The 21,738-nt window shown below is 40.9% G+C and overlaps 1 protein-coding gene across 4 annotated transcripts in view; it reads left to right on the forward strand.

Moving 5' to 3' along the window:
- Nucleotides 1–21,738, forward strand: part of ANKS1A (ankyrin repeat and sterile alpha motif domain containing 1A) — an 89,350-nt gene that overhangs the window by 65,132 nt on the left and 2,480 nt on the right. For all 4 annotated transcript variants that reach the window (XM_018560612.1, XM_018560613.1, XM_018560615.1 and 1 more), the window contains 8 exons: nucleotides 881–1,021; nucleotides 1,559–1,666; nucleotides 9,737–9,871; nucleotides 13,814–13,930; nucleotides 14,078–14,149; nucleotides 14,908–14,994; nucleotides 19,340–19,477; nucleotides 20,791–20,946. In XM_018560612.1, coding sequence (XP_018416114.1) covers nucleotides 881–1,021; nucleotides 1,559–1,666; nucleotides 9,737–9,871; nucleotides 13,814–13,930; nucleotides 14,078–14,149; nucleotides 14,908–14,994; nucleotides 19,340–19,477; nucleotides 20,791–20,946 — 954 coding nt within the window. The remainder of the gene's footprint in view (nucleotides 1–880; nucleotides 1,022–1,558; nucleotides 1,667–9,736; nucleotides 9,872–13,813; nucleotides 13,931–14,077; nucleotides 14,150–14,907; nucleotides 14,995–19,339; nucleotides 19,478–20,790; nucleotides 20,947–21,738) is intronic.

Consider the following 21,738-nt stretch of genomic DNA (forward strand, 5'->3'; position numbering starts at 1 on the left):
TGTAACACAACTAGACAATTAGATATGGGGTGCTTAGAGGTTCCTTTTAAAATGTTCTTTCTGCGACCGAGAAGACAAATTCCGGTATATATGTTTAATAGAGCATACCTTATCACATACTTGGCAAAATAAATGATTTAATCACATGTTTAACGTTACCCTAAAATGCTCTGCTCTGCATGCCTCCTTTTTTCACGTGAAATGTTCATGTATTTACATACACTATTTGTGTCTTTTCTCTGCTAATTGTGTGTAAAAAAAAATGTATAAACAAAATTAGCAGCCAACACTTAAATGTGAAACACACACACTATATAAAATAGAATGAAATAGCAGTGTAGTGCTTTTTGCAAACACAAAAAGTCTGATGCTGATAACACTAGGTTGTGAATGCACACCTGTGGGATAAGACAGTTGTAATATATTTCACATCTGTTATATATTTCAGTGATTCTATGCAACAAGCTCATAATACATTGATAAACCTTGTATTTTTTGAGAGCATCAATATCTGTTCTTTGCCAGTCATTTTGTATTGGCACTGCTCTTGTATCCATTAAACTAAATCCTATAAAATATTATTACCATTTCACCATTGTTTCTATGTACAGTCTTTTTTTTTCTCACTTAATTTATTTTACCTGTTTTCAACTCCGGAAAGGATTATTGTGCGTAATAATTCCACTTATGCTTTGCGTCACTTTTCTTTTGTTATGCAAGACATGTGATCTGCCGTGCAGTAATCTATTTAGAAATGTATGTTTTTGAATCTGACTAAACACAACTGCAGTCTGAATTCACCCTAATAACGTGTTTGCTTGCATACACTGGATATGCTAAGCATGTGGACTCACAATTTACTTCTTTTTTTTTTTTAAAGCCATTCCCGTTGTCATGGGATCAGTCTGTAACCTCATGGCTGCGTGCTCTTTCCCTCCAGCAGTATGCTTCCAGCTTTCTAAGCAGCGGCTATACCTCTATGGAGACACTTCGAAATTTGTGGGAACTTGAGATTGTCAATGTAAGTTTTCCTTTTAGTCTTGCTTTAAATGGGGGGTTCCCATGCACAGCAGAGTGCAAGATTTCTCCCTTCCCACCATTTGCTGCATATAATTATCTTACCTTCACTCTTTTACTGCTTCATTCATTCCTTCCCTGTAACCAAAAATACTCTTCGCCTGTCCCCATATGATGTCGCTCATGCATGGTCGCACTGTGGGGAAAAAGGGAGTGGGTCACATGCTCTGTATACCCAAAGTTTTGTGCTTGTAAAAGACATTATAAAGGTGGTTAGTGAAGTGCCATTAATTGTCCCAGCACTGGAGGTCTTTCTCTGTTCCGGGATCATTAAACTGCACACAGACTAAGTACTAGGTATCCAACATTTTTGCATTCAGGTAGTCTGCTGGTTTGGATTTGTTAAGAAGTGCTTTTTAAGATGAATAGGTATGTAAGACCATGGAAAATGTATTCGTAAATAGATCTGGTCCCTGTTTTACCAGATTAGACCATGAAACGAATAAAGATTGCAAAGTTAAATGTTCTCTTTTCCTGGCAGGTGCTAAAAGTTAATTTATTGGGACATCGAAAAAGAATCTTAGCCTCGCTTGCAGAAAGACCATGTGAGGATCCTCCTCAAAAACCACCACGATTCTCACAGCTACGGGTGAGAAATATGGTTTTGCTTCTATGCAGCGAACATGTTAGTACTTATTAATAGTAGGTGCAATGTTGAATTTTGCTAAAAGCTACAAAATTGCCGGACATTTTTTTTTTAAAGGTGTTAATTTTTATTTTGCATAGTTATTAACAACTGTTAACACTGCAATTACTGCAACAGCAATAGCTAGAGCTATAGCAACATGAATGATTAACAACAACTTGGGCATACATACGTACGTACATACGTACATACAACATTCATACAACCTTGCATATGCGCATTCATACCAGCTTTCTCACCCCTTCAATTACCCATAAAGACAGAGGCGAGCTATATAAGTCTGTAAGGATATCTCAGGTGTCAATATTTTGTATGATCTGTTAGGACACGTTCTCACAATATAAATGATGCAATATTTAGGGAGTTCGGTCTTTAATTGGAGGAACACTTGATGTTGGGTTGTAGAATTGGTGTTTTTTTTCAGTTGAGTAAAAATGGCCTTCATGGCTTGGAAAAGGATCAGCCAAAACATGGTACGTGTATGTGATAGTGGAACAAAATCATTAGTAATGCCAGATTTCTGGTGTTTTTGGAGCAGTAGGTATCCATTTTAGATTGGAAGTTGCTCCAGTTTCTGGAGATTCATAGCATCTGGGATATTGGGCATGAAGTGCAAGGCCCATACATTGCAATTTGCCTAGAGTTTAGAGCACCTGGATGATACATTTAATTTGTGTATGTTTGTTGGCAGTGCTGATGACATCAATAAACTGTGTCACCTTCTTCCCACCTCTGCTCTGTAAGGTTTGAAATAAATTATGATGGAATAACATAAATGGCTGGGCACCTTTTTGGGTTTTAAACATATTAGTAAATTGACATGCTCAGCTTTGCTTTTTCCTGCAGTGTAGAGGGAATCATCGAAGGGGCAAGAGGATATATTTAACTCCAGAGCGCCAAACTGAATCTTAGCATGACTTAGTAGGAGCTATTTGAAAAAGAACTTGTGCTTTAACATAGAACAGTGAACTGTTATCAAATAACCTTGAAAGTTACACAACACCCCTGCTGGACCAGCATGTGGAGTTAGGATTCCCATTAAGTCCTATAAGTTTGAGATTATTCTACAAGGGAATCCAGGGTGGTATAAGTGGTTGTGGAGGTGAAAAAATACAGTCAAGATTTGATCTAGGCCAGCAAGAAAACATCTGCTGGAGACCATGTAATACAGCTGTTTAAAGTGGCACAATCGATATAGTCTAGAACAGTGGTTCTCAACCTGTGTCACCTCAGGACCCACATTTGTCCTTTGTCATTAAGTTGTGACCCAAGTCACACCCCACTGGAATGCACGGGATTGCGGGTGATTGAACTGTGGGTGGTGCCATTGGTGGTAAAATGTGTTAATTGCACGGGACTGTGTGAATAACGCACTGTACTAGTGTGAACGGGCCCTCAGAAACACAGAGACGCACAGAACCAGACACAATCTCACACACACTCCCAAAAAAAATAAAAAATGTTTTTATTTTTAAGATCCATCCATTCTCCCTCATCCAGTCTCCCTATCGTACGAGAACTGGAGTGGATACTCAGTCTGGGGTCCAGTGTGGGGTGCTGTGCTGTGAATGAGCTCCATCCATATGTGCAATGCTTGTACAGCTCCCTTACGTACCCTGTAGAGGTGCCGGGACACAGAATGTGACATCACCCCAGTCCAGGCATCTCTACTGGACACTTGAGGGATCTGTAAGCAATACACGTATTAACAGAGCTCCCTCCTGTCCATAGCCTCATCCCACCCCACCTCAAGCTGGCACCGCTAGGGGTAGGCTGATGAGCCTCTCCCAGAAAAGTGAAAGTTGAGAATCAAGGGTCTAGAAGTTATTGGGGCAAGTCATAAATAAGGATGAGTTAGGGATGTCCCGATACCGATGCTAGCATCAGAATCAGGACAGATGCAAGGCATTTTCACAAGTACTTGTGAAAATGCCCCGATGCATAATGCCGATGCTTGCGCATCGGTGTTTAATTCGTATCGCCCGACGCTCGGGACATATAGTTCCGGGAAAGTGAGAGAAGGGGGCATGGAGCAGTGACGGTGACGGCGTGCATGGAGCGATGACGGCGGGGGGCTTGGATCAGTGAAGGGGGGGTGGAGCGGTGACAGAGCAGGGGGCGTGGAGCGGTGACAGGCTCTGTCACCTCCCTCAGCCTCTGTTCCCGGCTGCTAATCGTTCTTGTCACTGGAGTTCTAGCACGGTGCTGTGCTAGAACTCCTGTGTTGGAGGACAGGGTCAATAAAGAGTACCTGTCACCTCCAAATGCTATCACACAGTGGTTTGTTATTCCCTGTGTGGTAGCAATAAAGTTAAGTTAAAAAGTAAAAAATAATAACTAATTAAAAATATAACTAAATAAAAATGTAAAAAAATTAACAAGGCCAAAAAATTAAAATAATAAAATAAATGGAAATTAAACATTTTTATAGTAAATAATAAAAAAAAATGAAAACCAGCCCCGCTGCCCCCATCATCTGCATGTGAATAAACGCACAGTGTTTTCAACCACGATTGTGTGCAACCGCTCGGGCAGGGCGGTATTGCGGTGGGAAACCATGCAATCTGCCTGGCACGACTGGGGTTCCATTAGAAAATAATGGCACTGGCAGCGCGATCGGCTGTGGTGTGCAATCCAGGACCGCCTGGTCATCGTGCACCAAACCGATCGGATGGCTGGGCGGTCACGGAATCGCACACCACCGCTGATCGTGTTGGCAGTGCCATTAATTTCTAATGGCACTCCATTAGCGCCAATCAGATCGCACGGTTTCCCGCCGCCATACCGCCTGGGTCCCACACGATCGCGGTTGAAAACAGGAATAGGTTAAATGTTTTAATGTTCTAAAACAGTCTTAAATTAAAGTCCTTTATAATCGTAAAGAAATTGGCCTAAAATCATTAGCCTGTATTGTTTTTTTTTTTTTTTAACGCCACATGTCCCTTTAAAAAAAAGTATCTGTAATTGGTATCGGCAAGTACATGAGGGGAAGTACTTGTACTTGGTCTTGAAAAAGTGGTATCGGACATCCCTAGGATGAGTTGGGAAGCAACAAAATAATTATATAGGTTGGAGCATGCCAGACCTCGCTTTGTTTGTGTGGCCTGTACAGAGTATCTTCTTATTCTTGGCTGAATATAGGTAATGCCCTAAGAATGTAGATTAGTTTAAGAAGGAATATCATTTTAAATAGGTTTATTTAACCAATAAGGTTTTAGGCAAGGAATTCCAAATTTGTCATTTGGATTTCATGTTTCAGAATGGGATTCCATGTAAATCGGAACGGGACGTATATTGAGACATTTGTCTTTAGTTGGGTAGTTAGGTACATGAAATCCCCCAGTACCTAAATCACTTGGTGATCTGCAATTTACAATCGAGCTAGGTAATCATAGGGTTGTGTTGGGTCTATTGTAAATTCTTTCCAACCCCACCTTCATACCTGAGACTCTCCCAAAGTCTTCTACAACATTCAACAATGTAAAAAGCTCTGTGAACCATCAATGTACACCAAAGCATTATCTGCATACATTGAAATGCTCTGCTCCAAGCAGCCCCATTGGACACTGCCAATGTATGAATACTGTCTAATGGAAGTGGCCAAGGGTTCACTGGGTATAGAAAACAGCATAAGTGAAAGGGGCCACCCTGGCAGGTGCCCCTCTGTATGGAAAAATATATTAGTGTTAATCTGGACCCTCACCCTAGCTCCTTTTATAATAATAAAAAAAAAAGCTGACCCATTTAAAGAAGGAAGTGCCAAAGCAAAGTTTCATGATTGTGGGAGGGAGGGTCATTATCTGTAAGTCTTGCAGGCATCTCTGATGCTGACCTTTCAGTGTGGGAGGAAATTCTATATGTGCCAATGTTTCTGATGAGAGATCCCCTAGTTGACCGCCTTAAATGCATCCCATGAGCATTAAAGGTTTTAGAGTATAAGTTATGTTTACTATGTTTTTTCATGTTCTTTGGATTCGTTCATCTACCTTTTCATTGTAGATCCATTAAAAGACTCAGTCTCCAGGTGCGGAAGGATAGTTTGTGACCCAGTAACAGACAATTTAAGTGGGCAATGGTCACTCAGGGATTTGGACAGATACTAGAGATGTAGTATCCATGATAAGCAGTGGCAAGTGCATAGTGAAGCCTAGAAAAGGCCTTATAGGTTTTGGATTTGCATGAATATTTGCTAGTAGTTGGAAATTTCCGATGCCATACATCAACATATCCATAAGCCATACACAAATTAGCGCAATATTTAGATTCTGACTACAGAGGTCTAATCTGCCTAAGTAGGGCTCTAATGGTGAGTTGAGTCTCCGAAAAAAGGGTAGTACATTCTGGGAGATGCAATAATTTTAGACCTAAACTACATGACTAGTGTAAAGGAAAAAAGAAAATAGCACTGCGCTTCAAACTCAAAAATTATATTCCTAAAATGTGAAAAAAATAGTATAAACTGTGGAATTGTCACAAAGGGATACACAATTTTGTGTCATACACAACACCTGTGTTGCACAATGCCTGTGCTAATGATAGAAAAAAACAAACGTGCTAGTACATCTCATAAAATGTGTACATATAGAAAATCCTGTGTTGAATCTCACAAGTGATGTATAACTCCCACCTAATCTGCATAACCATGTGTTAAGTCCATTACTTCTGGATGCAATAAAGTCCTTGTATGTGAAGATATATCTTCCTGCTTTTATAATCAACACCAATGTCCGTGAATGCAAAAACAATTAGTGAATCAGTGCTCTCCAGTCTCCACCGTGCTCAAAGATAAGATCTGGCCGCACTCACCCACTCCTATTGCTCACCATATTTCAGATGAACAATTAGCGCTTTGTTGATATATAGAACCAAATCCTCTCCTTTGTTTTTAATCCGACAATAAATTGGGGTAGATTCCTCCCAACTATGGCTTATCTTTCCAAAATCGTGTAAAACTATTCCTCCATCTTCCACCTTCTCTTGTGCTCAGAGAGAGGAAAAAAAGGCTTCCCATAGTGTAGTATGTCAGAATAAATTTATTTAAAACGATTAAAATGCACTTACAATTAAAATAAGGCAATTGCGTATGGATTGTGTCCACTGGAGCTCCTATCTCTGATTGTAATGCTCGCATAGATCCGCCCACCTGATGCATTTCGTCACTATTGACTTCCTCTGAGGCGCTGGTCTGCATACGAGCATTACAAACTCCTACATGACTAGTGTAGCTGAGACAGGTAGGCGAAGAGGATCGCAAAGGAATAATCGCAAGGATAAGTGGGGCATTGTATATTTTCAAATGAATAATGTCATACTGGCACCAGTAGTCAGAAGCAGTATGTAAGCTGTCAAAAGTGAACCTCTTGTGTACTAATACAGAGACCCATCCAGCGCAATTAGGGTAGATGGAGTGAAACCCCCTAAGCAACTCAATGCCTTTTTTAGTGTTAATATCTTTGGGTCCATAAGATATGTTTTCTGTATACAATATTTTGGGTTTGTTGACATTAAGGAACTAGGGATGCACCGATACCAGTATCAGTGCCGATACTGGGCATATTCATTGTATTCATGAAAATGCCCTGTTACCGGCGCTTTAAATTTATAAACACAAGTGGCTGGCGTAAGGTTCCACACTTGCTGGGTACCTCGCAACGGCTGTTTACGGCGCCTTTACTGCCGCAATCTCCTTCCCGCCACCTGCATTCGCCTGCTCAGTCCTTTTCAGATCCCGCACGCAGTCCTGTTGAGACTCCGCATGCAGCCCTAGTCAGCAACACAGAGTATGTAGCTTCATATTGTTCTGCATTGCTGTATAATGTATTGCTGGGTTTTGTAGTCCTCTATAGCTGATGGTATTCTGTATTGTTGTTTAATGTATTGCTGGAATTTGTAGTCCCTCTACAGCTTGGAGCCAGTAGCAGAACTACCAGGGTTGCAACTGTGACTGGGCACTGGCGCTCCATCACTGATCTAAAATCATTAGTCTGTATTGTTTTAGAAGAACTGTCACATGACACACACAAAAACAAAGGTATTGGTATCGGCGAGTACTTGAGGAGAAGTATCGGTACTCATACTGTCTTGAAAAAATGGTATCGGTGCATCCCTATAAGAAACTCAGCCATGCTAGCACTTTTGTATTTATAATTTAGGCCTCTGATATTCCAAGGAACATTGGTTACTTCAGACATTAATGTAAATAAGGGGTAATAAGGAGGTGCCACCAGGGGATGGGGTGTGTCCCATTCCATCCTGTCCTGTCCTGTTTCTCCTTATCCCAACCCACCACTGCCACACCACTCACTGGATGGCAAAGGAGATAAAAGAGAGAGAGAGCAGAACATACACACAAACAGCCATAGAACACATTACCTAAAAGAGAGGCAAATGGTAATAAGCATAACAAAGAGAGAACTCCCCTGCCCAATTTAACTCCAACTGAGTTAGCCCAGTCCCTATACAGAAACGGTCAATGAATAATATGTTCCAAAGTTATGCAAGCGGTTTACACAGAGAATGTCACATTAGTCTTCTGTACAGGTGTAGAATGACCGGTGTTTCTGATGTACAGATTGGAAAGGTGCTTTATAAGAATAAGAAAGATCTTTTATGCAGATCAAGTAGTTGGTTTCCTATGGGAGGAAGGTTTAGGGTTGGGCAGGGAATCTGTCAAGGCCAAGGTGCTGTCTGGAGTAGCAAAGAAGTGTGTTTCCCCTTTTGTATATTACCTTAAGTTGTGCAGGAAGATTCTAGCATACAGTATATCAAGAGCCCCCAACCTTTGTTTGGCTTGTTGGAATTGAGATGGAAGTTTATGGATCTGTGTTGAGAAATCCAGGTACAGAATCACTGTAGGGCTGCAGCTAACCATGCGTATTGTAGTACCATACGTTCCAGTGTGGACGATCACACTGCTGACGAGAGGTGCATTTGGGATCCATTAAAATGAATGGCACCGCAACGGACCTCCTGCAGCAAAATTTGTCAGGTCGAAACTAAAAAGGACTTTTCCCACCTATCTCTATCTATCTATCTATCTATCTATCTATCTATCTATCTATCTATCTATCTATCTATCTATTGTTTTGTTATTGTATTATATTAGACATTTTAATTTAGTTTAATGGATTAAAAAAAAATGTGAATTGTAAACCTCTAAGCCAGTATAATAAAATAACCAACCTTTTTATTTAAAATAACACACATTTTTTATTTTAGTTGATTTAACTTTTATTTTTTTAATTCTTTTTTAACTTTATTGCTGGGAGCAATATCTAACCTGCTATTGGATATTTCAAATTGCCAATAGCAGGCTAGCTATTGCACCCTCCCACTACCTGCTGTCAATCAGCAGAGGAGGGACCTGAAGGGACCTCTAGGAGCCCTAGATCGCTGTTGCCTGGTTCTGGCAGCTAGTTATGGCTGCCGGTAGAATGTAATCTCTGTCCCAATAGTTTGAATGCCAGGTGACATCTTAGTGGCTTTACATAGGCAGTCATGCAGCATTATTTAATATGCAAGGGTTTTATGTTGCCTGGATTAAAATGTTCTGTTGTGCAACTTTGTTTAATTAACACATTCTGCATTAGCTATTCATTTTTCTTTTTTGTATAAATATTCTGACATAATAATCGCTTGCAAATGTCTGTTATTGCTCCACCACAGGTAAGTCATGTGTACATGTTTTTAAATCTGTTCGCAGCTTAAATATCATCAGGGGAATTTATCAAAACTGGAGCAGCCAAAATCTGGATCAGCTGTGCATAGCAACCAATCAGCATCAGTTTGTTCAGTTAAGATTTTAAAATGAAAGACAGAAGCTGATTGGGTGCCATGGACATCTGCTCCAGTTTTTGTTTGCTCCAGTTTTTGTTTGCTCCAGTTTTTGTTTGCTCCAGTTTTTGTTTGCTCCAGTTTTTGTTTGCTCCAGTTTTTGTCTGCTCCAGTTTTTGTCTCCTCCAGTTTTTGTCTCCTCCAGTTTTGATAAATTCCCCTCTATTTTTATTATTTTAGTGTCATGATATCCTCCCTCGGTCTATGCCATCCATTCCAGTAGGAGAGCAGGATGCTGGGCAGGATTCCGGAAGAAGTAGGATAGAAGGTCAAGAAAGCAGGGAGCGCCACAAAGTACTGGCATCTACAAAAGAGGTTTGAATTGTTTATTATATTGAAATATTTACTGGCCTGGACAGGTAGTTGGAGGTCTCTGGACTAATTTCTTTATATGAGTCTCCAGTCAGTGAACATGAAGAAAAATCTTTAGCTAAAGTATTGAACTGCAGAACATGCAAAATAAATAATAGTGCTTATCCCTTGAGGGACAACACCTCTTCAGCGCTGCCCTGGATGTTCTCACAAAGGATGCCACTGCTGGCAGAGTACTCCTCTTACTCAGAAAAGGAGGTCTAGGGCTCAGTCGGAGAAGTCTCGCTCCTCAGCAGAGGCCAAACAAAGTATTTTTTTGTTACTCCACAACTTTAAACTTCAAGTCCAAACCCAAGTCTGGTATCCAGTCAGCCTGTAAACCTTGGGCTTTTACGTCCCTCAAATCCCTCAGATTAGACATTTCCTTTAAGTGTGCATTCCCACTGTTCAAAGTGCGGAGTTGTCTATTGGACACTTGGACAGCCTGCATCTCAGATGTGGGTTCCAGGAGCTACGAGCTAAATGTTTGCTCCCAGCCCCCCTCCGGTTCATCTTTCAACCTGTATGTGTCACCACACAGATTAGCAGAGTTCCTTGCAACCCTATTGGGTCTTTTGGATGTCTTTGTCCCGGTCCTTGTGGCAGAATGGTTTTAGGGATTTTACTCCAACCTTTTCACAGTCCCCCAACAAAAGGGGGCATTCCCCCATCTTGGATCCCAAGACCTGAAATATTTTTATTCAGGACCAGAAATTCCTCTTGAAATCCACTAGGTCTGTCATTGCTTTCCTTCATCAGGAACACTTTCCGGCTTCCGTGAACATCTAAGAACGTGTTCCTTCATGTCCCAATTTTTTCAGTGCATTAGCAATTCTCACTCTTACCTGTGTCCTCTGCATCTCCAGTTTGTGACTCTGAACCTTCAGAAGTCTGCACTGACGCCTACTCATTGCTTGGAATATCTTGGTCTAGTTTTAGACCAAGCTGTTTTTCCCCAGAAGAAACTTCAACCTCTGCCCCCGGATTTGGGCTCTTAAGCTCAGAAGTCGCCCGACTCCATCCTCCCTTTTCTGCTTTGCAGGATCAAGATGGAGGGCTTTCCAGTAATCCTCATAACTCTGGACTGGTTTAGGGGGTGTAGTAGACCAACCTGATAAGATTCCTCTGAGATGTTCTTTGGGCTCTTCCAGATTATTCAAATCTTCTGTCTTAAGAACAAATTTAACACTATATTTTGTGGTTGCTGGCTTTAACAGCTTATCTCTTAAGGGACAGAGACATAATTTATTCCCACAATGCTAAAGTCTACTTCTCAAAGTGTCACATGGGAAGCATTCTTTGTTGCGAGTTGAGAGGCTTTTACAGCAGGAAGTTCTTTGTGGGATGAATCCTTGCCTTTTTAAAGATGGGTCTGGACCAGCCCTTTGGTCTTTGACACCATAAAGGGTCAGGTCTCTGTGCTTACGCTCTTGGTTCACAGACTTGCTGGCTTCCCATTCTTTGATCAAGACCTTTTTTGCAGGGTTTTTCCAATGTGGCTTCCACTATTCTTTTATGCCATGTGATGGGAATTTGATTATCGATATTTCAAAAAGCAGCGTTTAAACCTATCGGGTATATTTCTCTTAACTCGCATGGTTGTTTTAATTGTTGCTATCACCTCTGTGGGGCGAGTGTCTAAGCTTGAAGCCTTAGGCCCCGTTCACATTGAGCGATTTGTTGCGGCGATATCGCTCATATTTCCGCGCGATATCGCTCTATGTAGCTTCACCAATACATTTCAATGGAGCTGTTCACATCTCGTCGCTCAATGTCGCTCAATATCGCTTGTAGCTCGTCGCTGGTAGCTTGTCGCTCCTACATGACCCTTTTTTAGAGCGATTTTGAGCGATATTGCTCCTGATTGCATACAGCCCAATAGGAAGAAGTCTCGCGATACGTCGCTCAATATCGCTCGTCGCTCAATATCGTTCGTCGCTCAATATCGCTCGTCGCTCAATATCGCTCGTCGCTCAATATCGCCCATCGCTCAATATCGCCCATCGCTCAATATCGCCCGTCGCTCAATATCGCCCGTCGCTCAATATCGCTCGTCGCTCAATATCGCTCGTCGCTCAAAGTCGCGCGATTTCCATGTCGCTCAGTGTGAATGGGGCCTAATACTGTAAAGAACCCTTTTTAGCCTTATGCAATAAGTTAATTTATTTCCTAAGGTAGTTTCAGCCTTTCACTTCAGCCTATCATCTCAACCAGGACATCGTTCTTTCATCCCTCTGTCCAGATTCAGTGCACCAGAAGGAGCCACTGCTTCCTTCAAAAAAACTTGACTCTCTCTTTGTTACTCCTTATCCTTATGGTTTCTGCAAGGGTGAACCAGCTTCTTGTTCCACCATTTCACAGTTGCTCAAACAGACCGCCATTCAAGCTTATGGTCTTAAGGACCGGGTGCCACCTTTTCCTTTCCATGCACACCCTGCTAGATCTGTAATTTCTTCTAGGGCTTTTTAGCATCCGATTTACTGTTTCTCAGATTTTGCAAGGCTGTCTCCTGGTCTTGTGTTCGCGCTTTCTCCAAGTTTTACAAGGTGAATGTTAAGGCCTCATCTGATGCCAACTTCGGGCATAAGGTCATGTTGTTGCTGCCCACCTCAAGTTGGAATGCATTTGGATGTCGCAACAGTTTGCATGCCCTCAATGGATGAGAAAGAAAATAGAATTTTTGTGCTCAATGCAAAATTTCTTTTCTTGGAGTTCATTGCACACTGGTCCTACCCCTTTAGTATATGATCATGCTCTTAACATTGCTTTGCCACAAAATTCAGGCATGCTGGTGGTAGGGGGGTTATCCTCGGCTGGCGTGCAATTTTTTTTGTTTAGTGTCCAATCCTCTTGTAGGTGGCAGTATAGCCTAACAGTACATAAATTCCTCTGTCCCTCAATGTACTTCAAGAAAAGGATTTAATGGTGAGAACAAAATCCCATTTTTCTTCTTCCTTTTTTTTTTTTTTTTTTTAAATTGACAATTTTTATTTTGAAAATCGCATATATGAGTTACAAAACTTATGACATCATTTGAGGTATCAAAAAAACAAAACATGAAGCGTTTTACCAGAAATCACAACCCAGACATTGTTTTATATACTATTGTAGGTTTGTCTCTCTATATCTTATAGATAACAACAGGTTTTTCTTATATTTCCTACCAACCTCTCTGAGAGTCGTGATTACATCTTCTTATGGCTCATAATATTCTGTTCTGGATTAGCTTATCTATTTAAGAGCAATATCCAACAAATACCTTCTTACATTGATGTATCTGCAATTAAACTAACAACCTTAAAACATCATAAAGATATAGTGATAAGAAAAGAAAGTGTGTGTGTGTGGTCTTCTTCCAGAATAGCGTTCTATATGAACAGCGTGAGCAACCTATACCAGTGTTCCTCTTGTACCCCTGTCCCTCTGATTCCAACTCCGGGACCTGTCTTCCCTCACGCTCCCCCCTTGTCTACTCCTCCTCCGCCTCTCAGTTCGTGACATCCCACGGTCTCCATACCACTTTTTGAGCTTCTCATGTATTATTTAGCCGTGCTGTCAGGTATTCCATAACTTGTACATCTTTGATTCTGGCAAAAAGATCTAGTTTCGATGGGGGAAGCTTTCATTTCCATTGTAGCGTTATGAGACAGCGGGCTGCCGTGAGAATATGCGTCGTCAGTTTCCTATGAGCTCTTGAGAGGTCTGCGAAGGGCAACAATTTTTCTTTTTAACAAAATTAAAGGTGTTTAAGAGGACGTCTCTGCAGTGAAATGGCCTCACTTGGAAACTTTTTTTTTTTTTAAAGTTTGAACTATGGTGTCCTTTTAATACCTTCAGGTTTACTTTTAATATATCCTCTGGATTTGTTAGGTTTTAATTTTGCTGTCATTGTTATTTTTTCAATAGGAAGAATCTAAGCTAACATTAAGACCCCCAAGTTCGGCCACCTCATATGCACCTCTACAAAATTGGCAGCACCAACCAGAAAAGCTAATTTTTGAGTGCTGTGGTTATGAAGCCAGTGTGAGTATTTTCATTAAGGTGTGAAATATTAGGTTAAAAATATTGCCTGTTTGTTTAATATAGACTGAATATTTACTGCAAAATCTACAGATTGTATATGTGCTTCCCTGTACAATGGTTTCATAGCATTACCTGTTTGTGTTTCAGTATTTAGGATCAATGCAGATCAAAGATTTAAGAGGGACAGAGTCCACCCAAGATGCCTGTGCCAAAATGAGGGTAAGTTATTGCGTTTTATGTGCATTCAAAGTCTAAGTTCATGTTTTAGGCTGTGTTTTATGTTACACCCGTATTCAGGGTATAAATAAAACATGGGCACATCACTTACCTGAATTGCGGGGTTCTTCTCCCCACAGGTTGATGTTGATATTTTATTAGAATTGTGCTGCTGTGCATAGTTCTGCCCACAGAGCTGTGTCATTTATTCACAGATCCTTCTTGGAGGGACTTGTTCTCAATGGACTATAATTGCAGTAGTCCATTCATTCTCCCTCCCGTCGTTTACTGAATGTCCATACCTTGGTACAGAAAGGGGCGGGAGGGAGAATCTGCAGAAGCCAGAGCATTGCACTCGCTCTCCACTGATCACACGGACTGGCTGCAATGAAAAAAAATTATAAATGCGAATGTGTGCATCTTTTTTAAAAAGGTGAATTTTATATTTAAAGACTTGCATTGCTATTACACTTGCAGGTTATTGCACATTACTGCATGTGTCTGTGAAGGTTCTCATTCATCCAGGTCATGGTATATCTGTAAAAAAAATAAGTCAAGGTAACTGAACTTGCTGTATTTGTCTTTAAGATGTTTCACTGGACATCCAACCAGCTTTCTCAATTCAGGTTCTGACTTATTTTTTTTACAGTGTATAAGGGTATTTTCTTCATCAGTTTCTTAAAAGTGAGTTAGATTAAATGGATATATCTTAAAGACATAATATTTATTGAGGGTAACATATCTGTCATATTTGTCTGTAGAAGTCAACGGAACAGATGAAAAAAATTCCAAGAATCACTCTTTCCATCAGCTACAAGGGAGTCAAGTTTATTGATGCATCAAATCAGGTTATTTTTACGTTTTTGAATTGTGATCGACTCCTCTCTATAAAACACTAAAACCAGTTGTTTTATTTTTCCACAAGTGTATGGTAAAGTCAGTCTTTTAACCATGCTGTTTGCATAGGTAGAGTGTCTCTTCGTTATTTATTTGTGGCCTTGTGGTAATATCAATATTGAATATCTCTTTTAATTGCACCACATTTAATCGACTCACAATGTTACAATTTTGGGAGAACTCTTAACACTAAACAACATTTGTATTTAAATGCCCATGTAGCATAACTATAAGACACAACAACCCTTACTGCAATAGGCTTAATTTTAGATTTTTGTGCCTTTTTAACTGCTGAGACCTATTTAGAGAAACTTAAAATTATTATTGCTTTGTGTGGCCGTTCCTCCTTAACTGCCTCCGGGCCGGCTGTAGTAAAAAAACGGCCGGCCAGGAGCTCTCTAGATCTGAGCGAGAAAGAAAATTAAAGTCACCCCCCCCCCAAAAAAAAGTAACACATTAAAAAGAATAAAAAATAAAAATTTTAAGTCCCCACCCATACATACACGCATGCATACATGCGTCGGGGGCGCATACGTGCAAAAAAGACGATTGCGCCCATTACGCCGCACATGTTACATATCGCCGAAAACGTCGCAGTGAGAGCAATAAGTCTAGGGCCATCAATCACTGATAACACTAAACTGATGAGCGGTAAAAACGTTTAAAGCGTCGCCTATGGCTAATTTTGGTTGCGGTCGTTTTCTGCGATGTCGCGGGTGCGCGCAATTTTAAAGCTTGACATGTTTGGTGTCTATTTAACAGACGTGACCCGATCTTTTATATTTGACCAAAAAACTGGGTAATAATAAATGTCTCCTAACAATGTTAAAAAAAACGTTTTTTTTTTCCACAATTTTTAAGTAATTTTTCCTAATTATAATAAAAAATAAAACCCCCAGTGGTGATTAAATACCACCAAAATAAAGCTCTATCTGTCCCCAAAAAATGGTGTAAAATTCATTTCAGTACAGCGTTGCATGACGGAATAAACGTCAGTCAAAGTACCGCAGCGCTGAATACTGAAAAATGGCCTGGCCAGGAAGGGGGGCTAAACACCTGGTCTTGAAGTGGTTAAAGGAGAACTATGAGGTGAGTGATTTTCACTCACCTCATACGTCTAGCCGACCTGTGACAGTCTCATTGTCACAGGTCGGCTAGACGTATGAGGTGAGTGAAAATCACTCACCTCATAGTTCTAGCCGACCTGTGACAGTCTCATTGTCACAGGTCGGCTAGACGTATGAGGTGAGTGAAAATCACTCACCTCATAGTTCTAGCCGACCTGTGACAGTCTCATTGTCACAGGTCGGCTAGACGTATGAGGTGAGTGAAAATCACTCACCTCATAGTTCTAGCCGACCTGTGACAGTCTCATTGTCACAGGTCGGCTAGACGTATGAGGTGAGTGAAAATCACTCACCTCATAGTTCTAGCCGACCTGTGACAGTCTCATTGTCACAGGTCGGCTAGACGTATGAGGTGAGTGAAAATCACTCACCTCATAGTTCTCCTTTAACGTTGGTAGATCTGAAGCAGGAAAATACTGCAGAGCCCTGATACAGTGCGAGCTTTCAAGGTTTGCTTCTAATCTGTGTTTTCAGTCACCATTATGTAGTTGAAGTGGGCATAGACACTGTTTTCTCTATCGTCCATTGAGGGATACCGCTCCTAAGAATTCTGAGACTAAAGCTGGCCATACAGATTCCTCCATCTACGCTAAACTGTGTGGATGGAGGAATCTCCCACTGGACCAAGCTTCAGTATCTTGCTAGTCTGCCCTGCTGGCTCTCGAAATACCTGAACAATGCCTGCATCCAATCAGATTGTTCAGGTATTTTGAGAACCGGCAGGGGAATAGTCTCTCCATCCAGAGGTGTTTCAAGAACTTTGTCACCGCTAGGTAACGTTGGATGTGGATCTTTTGGCTGCTTGTCACAAGAAGAAGGTTGACAGATTTGCTTCCAGAGCAAGGATTTCCATGGCGGATACGGTGGATGCCTTAGTAGCTCCGTGGGATCAGTACACTAATGTATATCTTTCCTCCACGGACACTATTGCCTCGACTGCTTCGCAGGATAGAACACAAAGGAGTTCCAGTCATTCTCATTGGGATCGCAGGGTGTGGTATGTCGATTTGGTTCAGACAACCCCTGGCATCTTCCAGATCAGCCAGATCTGTTATCTTAGGGGTCAATTTTCCACCCTGATTCTTGGTCACTGGCTTTAATGGCCTTGCTGTTTTACCCAAGTTTTGAAAAACAACGTAATTTCAGATTCTTTTATTCCGACTATGCTTAAGGCTCGTACATGGAAGGTTTGTTTTCGTTGGTGTAAGTCCTTGGGTTTTCCCCAGAGATTTTATTGTCTTTCCTTCAAACTTGGGGCAGATCAACATTTAGCCTTGATTCGTACTTTTATACAGGGAGTTCCACGTGTGGCTGCTCCTGTTATATTTCGTCTTCCTCCCTTGGATTTAAACTTGGTTTTATCTGTTCTAAAAAAAACTCATTTTGAGCCTATCCCAGTCACTTTTTTGTCTGCTATTTAAAAAAGTTGCCTTTCTTGCATCCATTACCTTGGCTAGAAGGGTTTCCAACTAATGTTTTTTTATAAGGACAAGGTTGTTTGAAGACTGCAGCTTTCCTTTTTACCCAAGGTGATTTCAGCCTTTCATTTAAATGAAGATATTGTTTTACTTTCACTTTGTCCAGCTCCTGTTTAGAAAAGTTATTTTCATTGTTTGGATGTTAGTTTATCTGTCAGCCACAGCTCCCTTTAGGCATTCTGACTTCATTTGTTCGACCTGAAGGTCCTAGAAAAGCTTGTTCAGCTTCTAGATCCGCTATTTCTAAGTGGATTCGTCAGGTTGTCATCCAAGCTTATGAGTCACGGAATAATGTTCCTCCTTTTCCTGTTTCTGCTCATTCTACTAGGCCAGTAAGTACTTCTTGTGCGTTTCAGAATCAAGCTTCTGTTACTCAAATTGCAAGGCGCAACTTGGTCTTCTGTTCACAATTGCAAAGTTTTATAAAGTTGACGTTTCTGCCTCTTCTGATGCTAGTTTTGTCAGAAAAGTTCTTCAGGCAGCTGTTTGAGTTTTTGGGCTGGTTCTTCTTGTTTTTTTGTGGTGCTTGCTCCTCTGTTTTGGATTGCTTTTGAAATTCCCTACTTTGCAGAGATCTTCAGAGCTGTGTCCCTAAATGGATGATAGAGAAAATAGGATTTTGTTATTGTGAAATGCTTTTCCCGGAGTCGATTGAGGGACATTGTTTCCTCCCTTTTTTTTCCTTATATGCTGCTTTCTACAACTGGCAGGTAGGTCTGAGGTAGGAGGGGTATGTCCTTAAAGTGACAGGCTTTTAATTTTTTGCAGCATACCCCTAGGTCTCGGTATTCTTCAAAGCTGTGTCCCTCAGTGGACTCCAAGAAAGGGATTTTACGAGACTAGGAAAAGGAAATATTTCTTTAATTGGTAGAATGTACAGTTTCTAATTTTAAAATATTTATTTTAGAGCAGGAGTTCGTATAGGCAATATTCATTTCATCCCCTTGTTCATGCTACGAAAAAAATATTTCCTTCCACTTTATGTGCATCTTCTAGTTTATATATGTAACTTGAGTGAGAAACTCTTAAGTAGACCTTTTAGGGTCTTGCTATTAAATCATTTTATGCCAAACTGTAAAGTAGTTTGGTTTATGTGTTTCAAAAGAAAAACAAAATGTATTGTAAGACACTGTTGTCTATTAGAGCTGCAACTAATGATTATTTTTTATAATCGGTTAGTTGGCCGATTTTATTCTTTCGATTAATCAATCGGATAAAAAAATGAAATATCATCCTTAATTTAAAATAAAATACACAGATGGAGTGTTACAAACATAAGGTGCATTTGGGGTGCAATTGAAATTAATAATTGTATTGTAAGCACATGGAGCTTGAATAGCTTCAGCCAGGGAATGACAGCTGCCAGTGGCAAGATTCTGCAGACAGCAGCTGGATGTAAATACAGCAGGTAGTGGGCGGGCGCTACAGTCCTGTGCCCTCCGATCAGAGGAGACACAGAGCCGATAAAACACAGTCTCCCAGTGTGGAGGAGAGAGCTAAGGAATCCAACTAACTAATCGATAATGAGAATAGTTGACAACTATTCTCATTATTGATTAAACAAGCATTATTCCAGCATTATTGTCTACAAAATGTTTTTGTTATGTGTGCATTATTAAATCGCCTAACATTTAAAACTCTTCACTATATTCTTTTCCCTTATTTTTTTCTTTTAAATCTTACTCTTTCAGAATGTAATAGCAGAACATGAAATCCGAAACATATCCTGTGCAGCTCAGGATCCTGAAGACTTATGCACCTTTGCCTATATCACAAAGGACCTGCAGACCAGCCACCATTACTGTCATGTGTTCAGCACTGCTGATGTGGTGAGCCATATATACATACATCTGTGTCATTACAACAGTTTCAATTAAAAAATAACTGTGGCATAGATTCATAAAGAATTTAGATGTAATTTTTTAAAGTGAGTTTGTGTTAAGGCTATATACATTGAAGTGTTTGCATATTCCTAACAGTACATGAGCTTTAAAGCAATCCCTCACTCACCTCTGGAGCTGCAGATACTGTGGAGAAATTTGTCCTTAATGTTGACAGCAGAAGCACTGACGGCGTTTTCTAATTTAGCTCCGTGAAGAGTACATACTCTCCTGGTTGCAGGCATTACTCCTTGCTCTCTGGATGAGCAAGCTGTTGTCCGTTGCTAACAGAAATGCTGCAGAATTTCACTTGTTAGCGACGGGTCACTTATCTACCCAGCAAAGGAGACAGTTGAGTATTTACTTACTGTATTTTCGCATAGTAATCCTGAAGCTGCTGCGTCGTGCAGTCGGATGGTCAATGTATGGCCAGCTTTGTAATAATGCTTTAATCCTGCAAAAGTAGAGGAGACCACCGGGGCTGAATGAGATATATATTAAAGATGTCAAATAGATGTACCTAGAATACAATGTATACTGTTAATAAATAATTGCATTAGAATTGTATAGTGATTGCAGACGATATAAAATGTGATGGAACGGATTGACCCCACTGCTGGTAAGGGGTTAAAAAACTCTGTTAAAAGCAGCAAAAGTAAAAAAACATTTAAAAACTGTTCGGTCTTAAAACAGTTTCACATGTAGCAAACACGCTTTCTCAACTGGATAACCCCCGTGCATGGTCTACCTGTATACATTCCTGTTGTATTTTATAAAGGATGTCTTAGGTTAGGAAAATAATAGCAATAACTACTATTTCCATTGTAATAATGATTTAAATTAGGGCTGCGGAAGTTAACTATTAATCCCTCGATTTAATCGGTAATTATTTTGATCGATCAAAGTTCTTTTGATCCGTACTCACCTCTCCGCCGGCTTCCAGGTCTTCCGTCGGAGATCCGGTGACGTCACGGACATCGACGTCACCGGACTCCTTCCCCAAGTCGCTGTCGGCTAATGAATGGAAGGGGGAGGAGTCCGGTGACGTTGATATCCGTGACGTCAATGCACTCCTCCCCCTTCCCTTCGTTACCCGATGAAGCTGCTTGGGCCGGTGAGTACACATCCCGGCCGGGAGAGAAACACTTTTTACCGGAAAGGTTTAATCTGCTCAATCGAGCAGATTAAACCTTTCCCTGCGATCTTCTTTTTTTTTTTTGCTGACATCGGGAGCCAAATGTATTCTCTTTGTTTTAATACAGAACCAGGCCTTTGAAATAATTCTTACGTTGGGCCAGGCTTTTGAAGTTGCTTATCAGTTGGCCATTCAGGCACAGAAATCCCGTCTTCCTGAAGCTCTTGTCTCTCGACCATCAAAACCTGTTCCCAAGCCACGTGGCAGCATAAGGAGGCAGAATGTGAGTATTGGAGATTCTCTTGCTTGAACAAGTGCATTAGGAATGCACACAGACACATAAGCATTTACTGTAAAGGATGAGACTTTGGAGCAGCCATAAGGTGCCCATACACTGCTCGATTCTCGTACGAGAATCGCGGGAAATCCCGCGATCGTACGAGAATCGAGCAGTGTGAACAAAGACGTGCGACCGTTTCTACTGTACGGTCGCACGTCTTTTGTCTAAGGAGCACGCTAGAAAACAAGCCGAAAATCGTACGATTTTCGGCTGGTTAGAACGGTGCTCGGGAGACAAATGCTGAACGGGCCGGTGTGCGCACACGCACACTGCCCGTTCAGCATTGCGGTCATCGGAAGGTCTTGCGATGGTTGTAAAGTGTATGGGCACCTTTACACTGATCTTTTTTTTTTTAAATATATATTGCAAGCATTTATTTATAGAATAGCTTTTATTAATTGTGTAATGTAGGAGATCATTGTCCATGATTAAAGGAAACATGAGGGAAGCATGAAGGCTACCACTGCTAGCCTCAACATCTAAAAATGCTTGTTGCCTGGTTGTCATGATCACCCTCTTGCTTAAAGACTTTGAATCCCTGTAAAATGTGCAGATAAGGACTTCAGTTTTTTTACTGACTTTCCTGATATACTTGATTCAGGTCAGCAGCTTAAAGTATTAAATCCGGAGACTGAAAGGCAACTGGAATTGTTAGAAGAAGGTCCCATAACTGTTGAAGAATAAAGAAATCTTCAACGCTCTTTAATGAACCTGGAGGGGGGGGGAGGGGGGGGG

This window comes from Nanorana parkeri, unplaced genomic scaffold (assembly GCF_000935625.1).
Source record: "Nanorana parkeri isolate BGI_ZX_2015 unplaced genomic scaffold, ASM93562v1 scaffold468, whole genome shotgun sequence".
Lineage (NCBI taxonomy): Eukaryota > Metazoa > Chordata > Amphibia > Anura > Dicroglossidae > Nanorana > Nanorana parkeri.